General features: G+C 37.6%; 1 protein-coding gene across 4 annotated transcripts in view; it reads right to left on the bottom strand.

Annotated features, from left to right (window-relative positions):
* Positions 1–7,996: 7,996 nt before the first annotated feature.
* Positions 7,997–16,537, bottom strand: part of NR5A2 (nuclear receptor subfamily 5 group A member 2) — a 125,449-nt gene continuing 116,908 nt past the window's right edge. For all 4 annotated transcript variants that reach the window (XM_034778862.1, XM_034778860.1, XM_034778863.1 and 1 more), the window contains one exon: positions 7,997–8,495. In XM_034778862.1, the coding sequence (XP_034634753.1) occupies positions 8,248–8,495 (248 nt within the window). In that variant the 3' untranslated portion in view covers positions 7,997–8,247. The remainder of the gene's footprint in view (positions 8,496–16,537) is intronic.

Here is a 16,537-nt window from a genome sequence, read left to right as displayed (position 1 = left end):
TGTGTTCACACTAACCTAGACATGGACACAACTGCATATTTCTCATTATGGAATGCTAATGCAAATAGTCCTCCAGCTCATCTGTTAGCTCGAGTAATACGAGAGTACCCAACACTCCAACTGGAATCAAGTTGATCACTACCTCTGAAATTAGACTACGCCAGTAGTTATCTCAAGATAGGAACCCCTAAATTAGAAGACACTTGAAACTTTGTCCCTTTTATCTCTCTCTGTCTCAATGTACTTACCTACTTTAGTAAAAATGCTTTTGAGCCTTGGATAAAAGATGCTACAGAACTGCAGAGTATTAATTTCATCAGTCTGTAGTGTGCATTGAAGAACTTCTTCCATCCTTTGCTGCATATAGACCTAGACAGAATCATGAAGTTCCACAAGGTTGTGGTCTTCCCAAAGGGACATGGCACCAGGTGCAGTTGGTTGTATATGTTATACATGTATGGTAATAAAGGAATCAAGAACTGACAAATTACAAAGTCCTGAACTAGCTTGGGTCCATGGCACACACTACAGTTTTTACCAGCAAGTCTGAGATCCTTTGCTCTTGAGGATCACAGTGTTATTTTTGCACTGTTTATCAGGCTACGTTGGACTGACTGACTTGTATTCTTATGCTCTGTTGAATTTTGTATCATATTTGGAAAACTTTCCCGCAGTACTTGAAAAACAGGAAACTGGCATCATGGGGGAATGTAAATCACAGAGCAAGTGGAAATCTCCAGCTTCTCACTTTTGCAGTACTTCAAAAGCAAAGTCTAAAGGGTTGGTGGATCTGAGCTCAAAGAAAGAGAAGTCCCACTCTGAAAGCATGCTCACATTGGAAATTAACGTCTATCCTACAATGAACCACTGAAATAAAACAAACAAACCAAATTAAGTATAACAACAAAGAGAAATTAGTTTTCTTCAAATTCTGCAAAAGAAATTTCTCCCAAGCTGAGATGCCATCATATCAAACTTTATCCCTGAAGGAATTTATTATAATTTTCTGAAAACAGGAGTTTAATAATGAAAATGCCATTTCAACTTCACTTGTAAGATACCTACCCACTTCACTCTTATATGGCTTCTGAGAATGATGAATGGTAAGGAAAACAGCTTTTCACCTGGAATTGCATGATAGAAGCCTCTCAACTTTATGGAATTCTGATATATTGTGCTAGGTACTATAATATCTAGAATCTGCACTGGAAATCTCCAGATCTAGTTTTTAGGTCTATCTGTGATCCTTTACAAGTCAGAATATGAAGTGCTTGTATGGCAGTCAGTTTAAAGAAATATGCAATAGCCACCTATTTGTAGGTTAATTTAAAAAGATTATGGGCCCTGCTGGACCCATGGATGGAATGAAAACTCTGAAACTACTTTTATATTGGGATGGATTACAGCTTACCCTGACAGCTGGAGAAGGGAATCCCCCCCCCCCCCAGTCTGCATTTCTGGCAACTAAACACACATTTTACCAGAACAGTCAGTTTTTCCTTCTGTTGAATCTCTTTTTACTTCTAGGTTGATGCTGCATGACTTCCATCAATGGTGCTTATGTTTCTGAAGACTACACTGAAGGAAGATGGGAGAACACCAGTTAACTCTCCCGAGAACTGACCTCACTCCATTATATCCAGTGGTCACAAGAACATTCTCCCCCACTCTAGTGTCGCAGGGCTCTGGAAGTAGAAGAATGTATTGGTCAGTAAAAGCACTGGTTAACAACACTCGGGGGCCCTTTATCATGTTTTCATCTTTAAAATACTTACACCACTACTGTAAAGCACTGCTGAAATTTCCATTTTATTTCTTTTGGAAATATTAAAGACAATATATACAACAAATAGTCAGTCTGGAAATGTCCTACAAATAATTAAAAGAAAGTGATGATGCATATTACAAATCCTGTGCATTATTGCTGATGTTCTCAAAACACTTTCCAAATGTTAAACAAGGGAGCATATAGACCATGGGTAAAGCCAGGGGGTGTTGCCAATATGCGACTCTTCCATTCACCCTTCCTTAATAGAATCTCATCAGAGTCTGGCTTGGGTGTGAGGCTGCATGCTAGGGGTGGAGTATTCCCATAGGAAAGTAATATTGACTGATATCACTAGGGAGATGTTGATGCATAATGTCTCAATGCCAGCAGCACGTTAAATATAATTATTGATAACTAACAGATTAGACCCGTTATCAAAGGAGAGGGCATCCATTTTGGAAAGAAGACAAAGTACTCCATCTTTAGGACAGCCGTTTCTAAACACATTGTGAAGCTGAGAGTTTAGCACTCAGTTTATGAGTATGCACTTGGGTTTCACACGGCCAATGGCTGCTAAACAGAGGATAATGTGGTAAACCTTTTCTGCCACTGCAGCTTACTCTAAAAGAACCTGTAAAAAAATAATTTGATGCCACTGGTTCCCTTTCCGTTTTATGTGGTGTTATGGAGATAAATCCTGCCGTCCCTTCGCTGTTCTGACTTGGGCAAAGTTCCCACTAATTTCAACGTGCCACTATGAAATGGATGCTTTGGCCTGTGACAGCAAGATTGAGCCACAGGATTGATTAAAGAGCTTGTATAATCCCGACAGACCCCAGTAGCTGGTGGGCGGGATCGAACTTGGTGCCTCTGAAGCTTAGGGCATGAGCCTCTACTGCATGAGCTAAAAGCCAACTGCCTGTTAGTTAGGGCTGTAGACCAGACTCATTTAACTCTCTCTCTTTAAGTGGTCTCAGTGCCACTAGATGGGACAGAACACCACACCCAGAAGGCGTGTGCGTTACACTTGCATCCTACCACCCTGTTGCTTTTGCTTTGTGACTTCTTCATTATACCCAGAGTGTAACAGCTGGAGGTCCCTTTGAAGCTGATGGTTACTCTGCAGCTGGCTCTGTTAGTAAACCTAGGACAGGTGCTCAGCTGGGGTAAACTGACATTGACATTAATGGAGTTGCATCAATTTACACGAGTGGATGAGGACCTGGTTGTCCCAAGCTTGTGTCAGTTAGCGCATCTCTTTTATATTAATGGCAAATTGCTATACTTAAACTAATATGTAAGCCAGAGTCTGAGTGAGCTCTCCCCTGCCATCTATTGATGAACTGGGGGAAAAGACCTACCCAGTGACATCACTAAGAGCTGAAACCACTAAGAACTGGGCTAAGTGGTGGAACTGCAGAACACAGCATGGCAGCTAGAAGCAGAGGTGGCAATGACAAAGGCAAACAGTGGCAGAGACCACAGTGACCGGGATGAGCAGAGGCATTGCTCAAACCATCCTCCTCCGTCTCCCATTCAGGGGTGGGAGGTGAACCTACGTGCACATCCTTGAATTCTGGGACTTCACTGATCTCAGACAACCAACTGTGAGCGGGTGTGGTGGAGGGAAAGAGGCATGGCATGTTAAAGGGACATTTGTCCATCAGACTTTGACACCACAGTGTGAGAAACAGAGGCAAAGGTCTATTTCCCATGATACTGCAGGGTGGGTGTTTAATTATGGTTTGCATTCTTTTGAGTAAGTGGTGCAGTCGTTTCCCAAATTAATCCTGAGTTCCTCCTGCTCTTAATAAGTTTCCTTTTGTTATACACAGACTCAGTGCTTGTGAGTGGGGAAGTATTGCCTCTTAGAGGCACCCAGAGGCAGTGGTTAATTTTCCCAGCTTTCTGGGTGGAGGTTTAAGCTAGTTCTGTTTTTTAATGTTAAAAGTAACCCCTCAATATTGGATCTGGCCCTTGGTGTCCGCAGCAACACCTGGCAGAAGGGTTACAAATATTTTTTTATTCAGCATATATGCAAATCGCAGAGGACACACAGGTGACCTGAATCATTCCAGCATCACTAGAGTACCTCTATAAGACTGGCTTAATACCGTGTATACTCAATACTTAATAATGCTGCTGTAACTTGGCTGAACCACGCTATGATCATTGTTACTTTAACACTCTTGGACCTACAAATATTGACAGCTTAGATATTAGCAGATAATTTCTACACAATAACTTTACACAATGAGCTACTACCTTTCATAGAAAATCTTGCACACAGCAAATGCTTTGGTGAGAGTGAAAATATTGTTAATATAGCTTATGTTAGAGACTAAACTACAGGCTTCCAGTGAAGGGTTAAAGAAAACTGTTATTTAGCATGCCAGGAAATTGTCAAGATCACTAAGTGTTGAACTGTGTTGACCTGAGTTGCATTGAACTCTCTCTTTGCATGTTTGCAATAAAAACATACATCAGCTTGCTTCAGAACCAATGTCAAACTTAGTTAACGCTAAAATCCCCTCCTAGTTTGTGTGTACTGTGGATACTAAATACATCACTCATATATATCGCTATTAGGAAGTTTTTTCTTAGGTGATGCTAAATTGCTAAACTTGACATATCTTCTGTGTGGGCTGATCCAAAATTTTCTTGTAATCTATGCTCCTTCAAAATAAAAACATATTCCTCCAACCTCTAAGCCACACAATATTATCTTTAATTTTTGTATATCTTTAATGAATTTAAAATTTGTGTTGTTTTTTTTTTAAGCAAAATATTTGTACACAACTAATTCTAGACCTAATTTTGCACTGCTAAAGTTTTAACATTGGCTTCAGTGGGAGCCTGATCAGGGCCTAAGAGAACAAACACTTTAAGCTGGAAAAGGAATTGGGGCGAGGTGTGTTTGATCTCAGTAGTAGGATTCTATTGACACATCATAGTGTACCACTATTCCTCATCTTCTTGAAATGGCAGGCAAAATAATTTTTTTAGTAGCAGCAACATCTGTCTCTTTGGCAGAGTCCTGTGGCAGTTGTGTTGGAAGCTCTGGAGTTTCCCCTGACCCTGTCATGTATTTACATTGCTGAGAGGTTAGTTTGAGCTCTGCTGTTGCCCTGAATGCTGTTAGTTGATTCTCTTTTATCTTTGTAGGTAACATTGAATATCAAACTGCTATTAGAAAACTAAGAATGCTGTTTAAAAATACATATATAACCATGTATCTATAAATATGCTATTTTGAAAGGAGATTTATCTTATCCACACTTTCAAGTCATGCGTATTGCATTCAGCATATGCATCTACACCATGTTCATCATGATATCTGAGGTTCTGAATGTAATGTTGCATACATGCAAATTTCTATTCCTTTTCTTTGGCCTCATCTTCAGTATTTTTTAACTCCTGCTCGAGTAACTGACTTTTATTTGACTGGGACTTAGTTTCCAATGTAATGGGATTATCATAAAACAATTTTTAAGTAATCAGGATGGGCATATCAATATTTATTGAAATACTGAAAAAAATCCATTGGTGATGCATAACTCCTGGCAAGAACTGACATGACAATAGGTATTTCACTGATACAGTAAGAGAACTTCAACTTCAACAAGTAACTAATTGCACATTCTAAAAGTTGCATGGATTCAAATCCAAGGCAGCTGCAGAACATCTGTAATACAAATATTCAGACATTACAGATTGTTCGCTTACAAATACAGAACTATAATAAACCAGGCAAAGCCAAAACCTTTGTATTTCAGTCTGCTTTTACTAATATGTCCTGCAATCAATAAGGCAGTCATAAGTAAATGTCTGGTTACAAAGTGGTTAACAATTAACTTGGGGAGATTTTTGTTTGAAAACTTTGGGCAATCTGGAGGGATTTTTGGAACCACAGATACTGCTAATATATGTTATAGTTTATCTGAAACTGTTTCCATTAAATTATATGCAAATTGTTGCTTGTCTTTTACATCCTTATATTAGTACTCTTGTCCTGTATATAGATAATGGTGCTGTATATACAGTTAGCAACACATTTTTGTTTATTTTTTAAGCTTTAATATTCAGTGAGGTTCACTGTAGTGTTTCCATAAAAACAAATCAAGAATTTACAGAATATGAACACTTGAAAAAGAAAAAAGAAATATTATACCCATGTTGTACATATGTGACCACAGCAACTTCACTACCACCCTCAAATGCCATTCACATCTTACTTTCTATAAATTTAGTTGTTTTGTATTCTTTCAAGTGATGCTTCCATCCCTATTGATTATACATGATACTCAGGTGAAATGTTTTCATATTACATTTGATCTGTAAAACAGCATGAGTGGTATTCCATGATGTGAGACAGACATCTAGGTGCTGCTGACGCTAGGCTTAGCTAAGTTTGTACCCTACACATGGACAGAGTATTAGAGATGACTAATACAGATGATTAAAATAATCTGTTTTATACTAATGCAGAAATAATTGATGTCTTTGGTATACAATGTACATTTGGAAAAGAATTTAAGATAAGAATGCACCTTGTTACATTCACATAAACCAGAAGAAGCTACAAGTCACATAATTTACAATAGATTTAAATAAACTACATTTAGGATTATGAAGATTTACAGACATTTAATCAAGTGAATGATTTTAATTTGTAAAGACCCTTGTATGTCCCTGAACTATGTTCCACTAACTTGAAGACATGCTACAGTAAACACATATATTTGGCTTTATCATTCTGGCTATATCTTATATAAAGATGAAACCAAGGACCAATAAATTAGCATCATAATTGTCTACAGTGGAAACTATGATATACAATATAAATAAACTATTCAAAAGCCAGCAATCTTCATGAAAAAAAAATTAAGGGATTAGGAGTTTATACAGTTTCTACAAGTGATTGTGCAGCCGATAATCTCAAAAAATTAAAGTTTAAATGAGATTCCCTTTTTGATTTTAGTGTCTCACGACATACAGTAATTCAGTACTGGTAAAATAATTACCATTCAGAAAGCAACACTAAGGGAATCACTTCTTTGCAATCTTATCACAGATTTTTTCCCACAGGACCTAAAGAATGTAAACACTAGGGTTCTTTTTAATGTAAAGTATTAATACTCTATTTTAAACGTATGTTGATCCACATTTGCCCAGTTACCTTTTAGGATAATGAAATAAGGCAAGACTTTCATAACTGTGGCACTACATGTTATAATACTGATATCTTCATTTGGATAGAGATGTAATTATTTGTCCTTCTCCAATATTTGTTCTGCAGCAGACTTTGGTCTACATAGACATGGCAGTATCACTCTTCTTTACCCATGAAGAATATTTTAATTACCTAACTTTTTTTTTAAAACTGTTTTATTTAAATTATGTTTAAAACTTACTTTTGTCTTTTCTTGATAATTTTAAAGATCACTTCTTAGCAAGCAGTTTGACTTCATCAGCTCATACATTTTGATTGTTGTGGTTTTTTTGCATAGCTAAATGCACTTTAGATGTTGACTTGCATTATTTAGCAATGTTACCATTTGAAATCTGAGAAGATTTTATTTATTTTTAAAAGAAACTAACTTTAAACAGGATGGCTAAAAGACTTAAAAACTTCAGCAAACTTATTTGGCATGAAAATCTTAGACAATGCCAGAGCATTGATACTGTAATTGAAACATGGTTGAATTAGCAAATTTGCATAGGAGAAACTATTTGTGATATTTTATAGCCATCCCATGTAATATTAGTAGAAGAGGGATACTGCCTGATTTAATTACATGAACACACAAAAAACAAACTTCAGAACATATTAAGAATGTCAAGCTAACTTATTAACAGACTCTTCATATTATCTATTTGCAGGCCTGAGACACAGACATTCAAAACCAGGCTTTTATGATTTGGTGGAGCTACTATATAATATGTGGCTACTCCAGACCTTTATTACAGATTGAATAGGTGCCACAACATTTATCACAGGCAAAGTAAGTGTTGGGTCCTTGGAAGGATGATAGAAGATGGTAGTGGTGCAGTTTTGCATCCTTTAGAGTTGTTTTAGAAGTCCTGCTGTACAATGAAGGATTTTAGTGCACTCAATTTCTCCACTATATTAGCTTAATAACACAGATCAGTTTGTTCCTAAATTTCTTCATAGTGGCGATCAGAAAAGTTAAATATACAAGAATTGTTCCGTTTTTTTTCATGTTGACATTGGTGATAGATCCACTTATAAGCTTGTTTCATTCCAGTACAAAGTCCTATACAGATTCCTTTGGGGATGTGTAGCATTTGATTCACAGTTTGCAATACAAATACCCTGATACATCACTTATTTACTATTAAGTATTTGATTATTATACCATTTTGCAAAGTCTTAAAACCAAGTTTTTAATTAGCGTTGCTTGGAGCAGTTCAGAGTATTTTTTTTTCTTGAAAGCAGAAGCTCTAATGGGTATAATTTATGCTCTCTTTGCATGCAGCATTTCAATGAGAAGGTTATTACATGGCACATCCCCATTCAGGTGTTTGTAGTAGAGGTATTCTTCGGCCTGCATACTGATGGCCCGGATTTCTGGTAGCCGCAGGAGAAGTTGGCCAAATTTGTCTGTCTGTTGTGGATAGTTGCACATTGTATAGTCCAGCAGAGCAGCATTCACTTGTTCCTGAACACCTTCCACAAGCTGGAAGTTCTCAAGGTTTTTGACATCTGATGGGGGAAAAAGAAAGTAACATTTCAATTGCATTTGAATTCCTGTTTACTAAAGCAGTGTTTTACTTAAAGGATGTTTTTTTTTCTCTTGACAAAAGCCTACTTTACATGCTGCTGAATATTCAGTAAATCCATTCCCCAACTTTCCTGGGAAAATGATCACAAAAGAACTCTAGCAGACTGTCTTGTTGAAATTTTGCATATACCTCAAATCAATTAGATACCAATGGATTTTGAGCAAGGTCAACTCTTTTCATAGCTTACAAAAGGAAAGGTTGAAGATTTCTGAAGTAGATGACCATAATATATTGCCAGCAAATGAGTCCCCAGAGGAAGACCTATCTTTAACCCAGTATATTAAACAATTCATATAATTCCGTATTAATTTTTCTGACCCAAGGTGAAATCTGTGTCCAGGGTATGATGTAGTTAATTCTAATAAAAAGTGACAGGGTTCTTGTTTCTGTTTGACATTTTCTAAATGATTCTGAAAGCTTTTGACTTGTCTAGCCTATGCTAATGAACCATCTGGTACACTCCAGTGACTGCCAAAATAATCTTACCTACTAGAAACTCTCTAAAATATATATTTCAATGACTAATGATCTTTATAAAATAAAACCCATGTCCTTTGGACAGAATAAAAGATAAGAAAAGTGCCCTTTAACCTGAATATGGTTTATAAATTTTGATTACATTGATCTTCTTTGCTACTGGACAACTGTCATTCACACTGGTGAGGTGGGCACTGGCAAATTGTTCATTCTAACAACATATGATTATCTACAGTTACTATACAGCACCTCTAAGCTTTCTAGGAATGTTGAAGTAGATGGTTTACTGAACTATTCATATCTGTTTTATTTCCATAAAAGGTAGTTTGGTGGTATACTTATTTTGATGTGTCTACGTTGCAGTATTATAGTCCTTGAGATGCTGAGCTTTTTTTTTATTCAAAAAAGTGTAAATTAAAGTTCCGTTCAATGCAAAAGACAACATTAATGGAAAGCATAGTTAGAAACTAAAACAAAATCTAGAAATTAAAAATTTCAGGATAACTAAAATCATCCTGCTTACATGTATGCATCAGATGCTGTTAATTTAACAGCTTTATGCAGTGGTCAAGGTGCAGTTGCTGTGAGAACATGTCTTGGTTGTTAGCATAACATTATGACATAAATGAATGTTAACAAGAAACACAATGTTAATTAACATAAACTTAAGAGGCCAAATTTTCTCCTGTGCAGGTTTATCCAGCATAGTAGGCAGGGAACTTGCTGAATTCCGACCTGTGGAGTCTCCTTCCAATCTTATTGCTGAAGGGAGGTGAATGGAGTTTTTCATTATGCAGAGCAAAAATGGTTTTGGCCCCCCAAACCCACCAATGGCCTGGGATACATGTGGCATTCAAGCCCAAGCTTTGACCTAATTTATTTTAATGCTAGAATGTGTTTTAATTCTTTTAATAGGTAAGAGTAAGGATAAGAGTGCTTGAAATGCAAGTAGATGAACACACAGTATAAATTACAGGCTTGGCAAAAAGGTGAGACCTAGCAAGACCTGTAAGAAAATGGCATAACTAAATCAGGAGTTAGCATTAAGAAGTCACCTAGGGTCACCAGTTTTGGGGACTTTTTGTGATTTGTATCTTGTGACAAACAAGTTAGCCACAAAGAAGTGAAAAACAAGTTATAGAGTGGCTTTTTTGCTGGATTTTGGGGTACATGTATCCATGGAGCTGACTGCACTGATGTAGTGGGCAAGGGGTTGACCTAACAGTGAGGCCAACCACGGAAAGTTAATTATGGATAGCCAGCATACCAAACAAGGTTTCCAAGAATATAACAAACGGGTAGGGGCTGAACCATTGTCAAATATGGTCCTAGTCATGTTTAGATGCAAGGAAAGAAAGGGGTATAAAGAAGGGGTGTATCTGATCTTTGGTGAGCATCTGAGAAGCTGATATAAACTGGACCATCACTTCCAGATTATGGTGTACTCCACTGACTATATCTATTTTTATCTGTTTCCTATGTCTTCAGAATTTTGATTATGACAACACTAGGGACTGGCTGTTTCTAGGCACCTGATTTTTGTTCAGTTGCATGAATGATTTGGGTGGTTTAAATAAAAACTCTATTCATGTGATTCACCAATCTCATTTATTAAATAATAATCTATGTAGTTGCTAGAGAAAGAACCTGCTATCTGTGACTGGTATGCTTTGCATCCCAAATCAATTTTTCAGGTTCCATGCCAGAGATCAGGTCCATCGGCACCTATTCCTGAAAGTGCTTCTGATGGAGCAAAGCCTGGTTCCTGTGCAGAGCCCAAATAAATTCTGCTGTGTTCAGGAAGACTTTGGAGGTGATTGGAGGACAGAATTTTCCCATTCCAACCAGGCAACAAGGTCTGAACCACCCTGAAGTTTCTGCATGGCCATTACTGCAGATTTGGGGCTACAGTAGCATACACTTGCGTCTGATGAAGTGGGCATTCACCCGCAAAAGCTTATGCTCCAATACTTCTGTTAGTCTTAAAGGTGCCACAGGACCCTCTGTTGCTTTTTACAGATTCAGACTAACACGGCTACCCCTCAGAGTAGCATACACAGCTCTCTATGTGGTTTGTCCCATAGCCCCAAATCCCTACTATGTATGCCTGCTGCTAGGGTGACCAGACAGCAAATGTAAAAAATTGGGATGGGGGTGAGGGGTAATAGGAGCCTATATAAGAAAAAGACCCAAAAATCGGGACTGTCCCTATAAAATCGGGACATCTGGTCACTCTTCCTGCTGAAAATATTAAGTTTCCCTCCGTGGTTACTCTGCACCTTGCTCCTTCAAAGTGCTAGTTTGACATTGTGTGTGAGGCCTCCTGTGACCAAGGTGTATTTGGCCCTTACACTCTCTGTCTGAAGAGAGGAACAGCCTATGCCTCTACACTGAGCTGAGTTCACTAATCAACCCTGGGCAATCCACTTGCCTCCTCTTTATTGTGCTGCAGGCCTAAGCAACTGGGAGCACAACCTCCTCCTAAATTGCTGGCTGGCCTCAAGGAAGCCAGTGGGAAATCCCTAAAATTGGAGCAGGTTCTATCCATGGCTGTGGGTTCTAGAAACCAGACTTCAAAGCCTGATCAGCCACCTCCCCTAGTTATCCAAACCCTCAGTTATCCAAAGTTTTCTGGTGTCCCCAGAGATCTTTGGATAATCAGGTTTGCATTATATTATAAAAATATACCATGCATTGTTTTTAAAGACATTGTTTCAATGCTCATAATTGCAAACTAGATGTCCTCCAGGTGGCTGTAATTAATCACTTTTGCTCTTTGCAACATCTTGTGTGGGAAATGACATAATTTCATTTTTTCTAGTCTACAGAAAACAAAGTGCACAGAATTAAATGTGAAAGGTTGTACTGCTCTGCATAAATTACCACTGCTATTTGCATTTTAGAAGAGTAATGACACTCTCAAGTTATTTTGCAATTCTTCAATGGTTTAAAAATCTGTCTTAAATATGTTTCTGGGAGATTGTTAAGAATACTAACATTACCAACTATCAGAATTATTTAAAATGGGTTACTTTCAAATGTGAAATACAATCTCAGTTTGCTGCTACAATGTAAGAAATTCCCACAGACACTGCAGGTGAAGTAAAAGACAAACAGATAAATAGGGAGTTTGCAGTTTAGACTATATTAAATGAACAATGACGTTACAAAATCAGTATGTCAAACATCATCTTATAAATGTAACTTTTGAGCTATGGCTGCTTTCAGAGACTGTGGACCTGATCCAAAGCCTATTAAAATTGATGGGCATCTTTCGACTTAAATAGATTTTGGATTAAGCCCTATTTTAGGTTAAAATATTATTATATTTTTAAAGAACACAAGTTTAATCCTGACATCTGTTCTATGTTCTTAAATATTACTGTGTTTTCAATTGTAACGTCACAAAACCACTCAGTTCTTAGCAGAGATGAAGAACAACCAAAGTCTGAAAATACACATACTTCTTATCTTGTTGTTTGTTTAAGATATGGAGGCAAAGTATGTGCTATTGAGAGACCTATTCTGCTGCCAGATGTGCCGGTATCATTTTGGAGTCAGTGGGGCTACATCCTGCCCTCAGTTACACTTGTGCTACCTGTGACCTATGACATTAGTTACGCCTATGCGACCCTTTGTGAGTTCAGTGGCTTGATTTGATTTAATGGAGGATGCATGGCGGTGAGGGCAGAATCTGTCTCTGTGATATTTTCTCACCTCTGTGCACAGGGCTTTAAGCATTATAGAACAGTGATAACCACTCTGGGAATGCCATATATATAATTTCAATTAACGATGACATTAAACACCAATGCTAGTATTGTGGCTAAAATGCCACATATTCAAGTTGAAAATACACTTCTTAATGCATTTGCTCTAGAGAGGTATTCTTAATAAAGTATTACAGTTGACTGTGGTCTTGGAAAACCCCCTTGGTCTCACAAATTATGCGCAAAACAAATGTAGAAAAACACAGGAGATAATTATGAGGCACTGATATCATGGGAACACATGATATAGGCTTCATTGTGATGTCCAGTACCGCTATATAATATAGCATTTACTTCATAATTTTTTTCATGGAACACTTATGGATTTACTTAAAAGTAGTCACAGTAATAAATAATGTAAATATCTTTTAAAGAGATAGACAAGGTGGGGAGAGGTCCACCTCTGACGAGGATGAGTAACAATGAAGGGAAAATAGAAAATGTAAGGTATTTCTGTTGTCTTCTTCAGCTTTGCAGGCTAGAGCAAAGAAGATTATTATACTATTGGGCCCATTGCTGCTTCCTGATGATTGTGTATTTAGCTGATTATTCATAATGTGGTACTTAACTGTAATTTTGATTTTCTTTTATTCTAGCTATTATGGTAGGTTTTTTTTTAACTAAGTTTGTGATTGTACCTCTGGGTAATGAGATTTAATTTAATTATAAAAAATATTTATCTTCTGACTACAGATTCTAATAACCACTAATGTTTTATGTGGATAAAGCACCAGTCATCACATTGAAATCAGTTGGGATGAAATTCACCTGACATGTATAGTAAGAAAATCTCTGGTACTTTTTATAAAATTATTCAACCAATTTCTATATATCTCTTATCTATCTTTGTATCTCTTAGTGAGATTTTAAAGTACACATGTTTAAGCTTAATGTAACAAATTAGTTTCCAAGATTTAAAAACTTGTAAAATAAAATGAGCAGAAATAGACCCCCCCTCCCACCCAAACACCCTTTAAATTCTAGCAACTAGAAAATGTATGTTGTGTTGCTACAGTAAGTCCAATCTCTTATCTCATCTACTTTATTCACTCAGGGACTAATTACCAACTTTTTACATGAAACAGCCTTACTGTGAGCTCACAGTGGGGCGCACATCTTTTTCCATCCTTATTGGAGAGTACACCCTTAGGTCTTCTGGAATATATTACATGTTTTACAAGAACTAGCAATAGCTATTCTGTCAAACATAGAATTTGTGTTCTCTATAGTTTACTTCTGAAGATGAAGACAAAAAAATTATTATAGTGGTGCCAGTAGCAGCCCTATAGTCACAGTAAAAGTCTGTCAGTATTCCCACTAAATCTTCAATTTTCAGGGGTTCATATCTTTGTCATCAAATTGTGCTCTAAGCTGAAACTTTGCATACAAGATAAGCACACTTGGGTTCTGAAGAAAACACTTTTGCATATTTTCTAAAAAATGGGTCTGGCCTTTAGAGGGGGAAAATATTTAGGTTTCAGAGAGATTTCCCCCCCCCCCCATGTTCCAAACTTGAAACACTGAAATTTGGTGTGCTATTAATCTATAGAGAGCTCTCACTGGTTTGGGAATTTTGAAAAGAAAAATGAAAGGGAATGAGAGATTTAACTTTGAAAAATGGTTACTGTGCAGGAGCTGTGTAAGTACTTTTCAAAGAATGTTAATTAATTTTTATTACTTCATTTCACCAGCCACTCCTGTCTGTATCACATGAACCAACTGGCCATGCACATGCACAGAACCCATAATTCCACTCCCTCCTCTCTGGATTTTGGAGTTCTCGGCTCCTACTCTAGTTCCACAAATGAGAATGCTAATATTCTCAACATTTTAAGATAAGAGAGGAGAATTTTTCCAGAAGATGTCAAAGAAAGTGGAGTAAGTACTTTAGAGATGAAAATCCTTAAATGGTTCCTTTTTAAAATGTTTTTACATTTTTTCCAATGTTTCCTTGCCTCTCTTCTCTTAGCTTAGGTCTACACTACCCGGTAGTTCGGCGGCAAGCAAATCGAACTTCTGGGTTTGACTTATCGCGTCTTGTCTGGACGAGATAAGTCGAACCCGGAAGTGCTCGCCGTCGACTGCGGTACTCCAGCTCGGCGAGAGGAGTACCGCGAAGTCGACGGGGGAGCCTGCCTGCCGCATCTGGACCGAGGTAAGTTCGAACTAAGGTACTTCGAGCTTCATCTACGTTATTCACGTAGCTGAAGTTGCGTACCTTAGTTCGAATTGGGGGGTTAGTGTAGACCAGGCCTTAGACTTCCAAAATCACATTGGACTGCAAAATTTGAAACAGGTAGATTTTGACAATATTTTATAGCAATAGGTTTTGTGCTGTATTTACAATACTTTAAAGTAACTTGCTATTCTAAAAGACCATAATATGATCCACACTTCCACAACAGATATGCTCCCTATAAGTGTTCAGAATCATATCTACTTACTTTTGTGCCAAAATATTTTATAACTGCTTCATACTCCGTTTAAGCTCTGCAGATAAATATGACTAGGAGAGAGTGAGCTGGATTCTGTTCCTTCCTTCTTTGTGCATCAGCATATTTACTAAGTTCCTATCACATCTGCTTGTGTAACCCCAGAAGACAAGGAGTTTTGTACAGATGTCACTAGGCCTAATTTGACCTCCAGAATCTTTATTACTGGTGATGATACATGAAAAGAAATGAAGCCAGCTTGACTCTCAGATCCCAGGTTGAATTTGCAGGGCTGGCAGATAAAACAAAAGCCATTACTACTTTTAAACTGAGGACATTTATCATTGAAATAATTGAGACACAGTAAAAAGGAAACCCCACAGCAGCATATTTACCAAGCCACTTTTCAAAGTAGAAATTAATTTAAGTCCTGCTCCAATCCCTATCGACTTCAGTGGGCCATATATAAAATTCTTAAATTTATTATATATTGAACCCTGTTTCTCATAGGACTCAGCTGTAGGGAAAATGTATGGACAAATACAGTAGTATAGTTGATGTACACAAACTGCTTGGGTGCTCTATTGAAGACTTTTGTTCTCCTTCTGCCTCCTAATCACATACGCAGCAGCTGAAGCACCCTTCAGCCTCAGCCTCCTGAGGTCACCACTGACATTTACACTTGGACTTTTTTGGCCTATCAGCAGTCAGATGCCTGAACTTCCCACTCTCTCCTCTTTCTTTCCTCTTCTCTTTTCTCCTCATGCCTTCACCTCTTCCTCCCTTCCTTCTGTCCAATTTATTTCTTCATTATTCTCCTACCTGCCCAACCAAAGAATAAAACAAGCAAACCTGGAACTAATAAACCATGTGCCATACATTCCGGTGACCACATGCTTGTAACTTGCATCCTTTCCCCACATTATTTATTTTTGTCTTTTTAAATTATATACCCTTGAATACCGGGACTGTGTCTTTCCATATGCAAGGTTGAATAGCAACTATGATATTTTGGAGTCTATCAAAAATAAGACTCCCCATAGGTTTCTAAAGTTGAACACGCAAAATTATAGGATATTTTGGAAAATGTGGGCAGAAGTGACCTGCTGAAAGTCATAGAGGGAGTCTATGGCAGAGAATAGACTATATCTACACTTGGCGTGTACACTACAGGCACTACAAAAACAACAAAGAGTCTGGTGGCACCTTAAAGACTAACAGATTTATTTGGGCATAAGCTTTCGTGAGTAAAAACCTCACTTCTTCGGATGCATCCGAAGAAG

Source organism: Trachemys scripta, chromosome 8, assembly GCF_013100865.1.
Source record: "Trachemys scripta elegans isolate TJP31775 chromosome 8, CAS_Tse_1.0, whole genome shotgun sequence".
NCBI lineage: Eukaryota > Metazoa > Chordata > Testudines > Emydidae > Trachemys > Trachemys scripta.
This window is presented reverse-complemented; position numbering and strand designations above follow the sequence as displayed.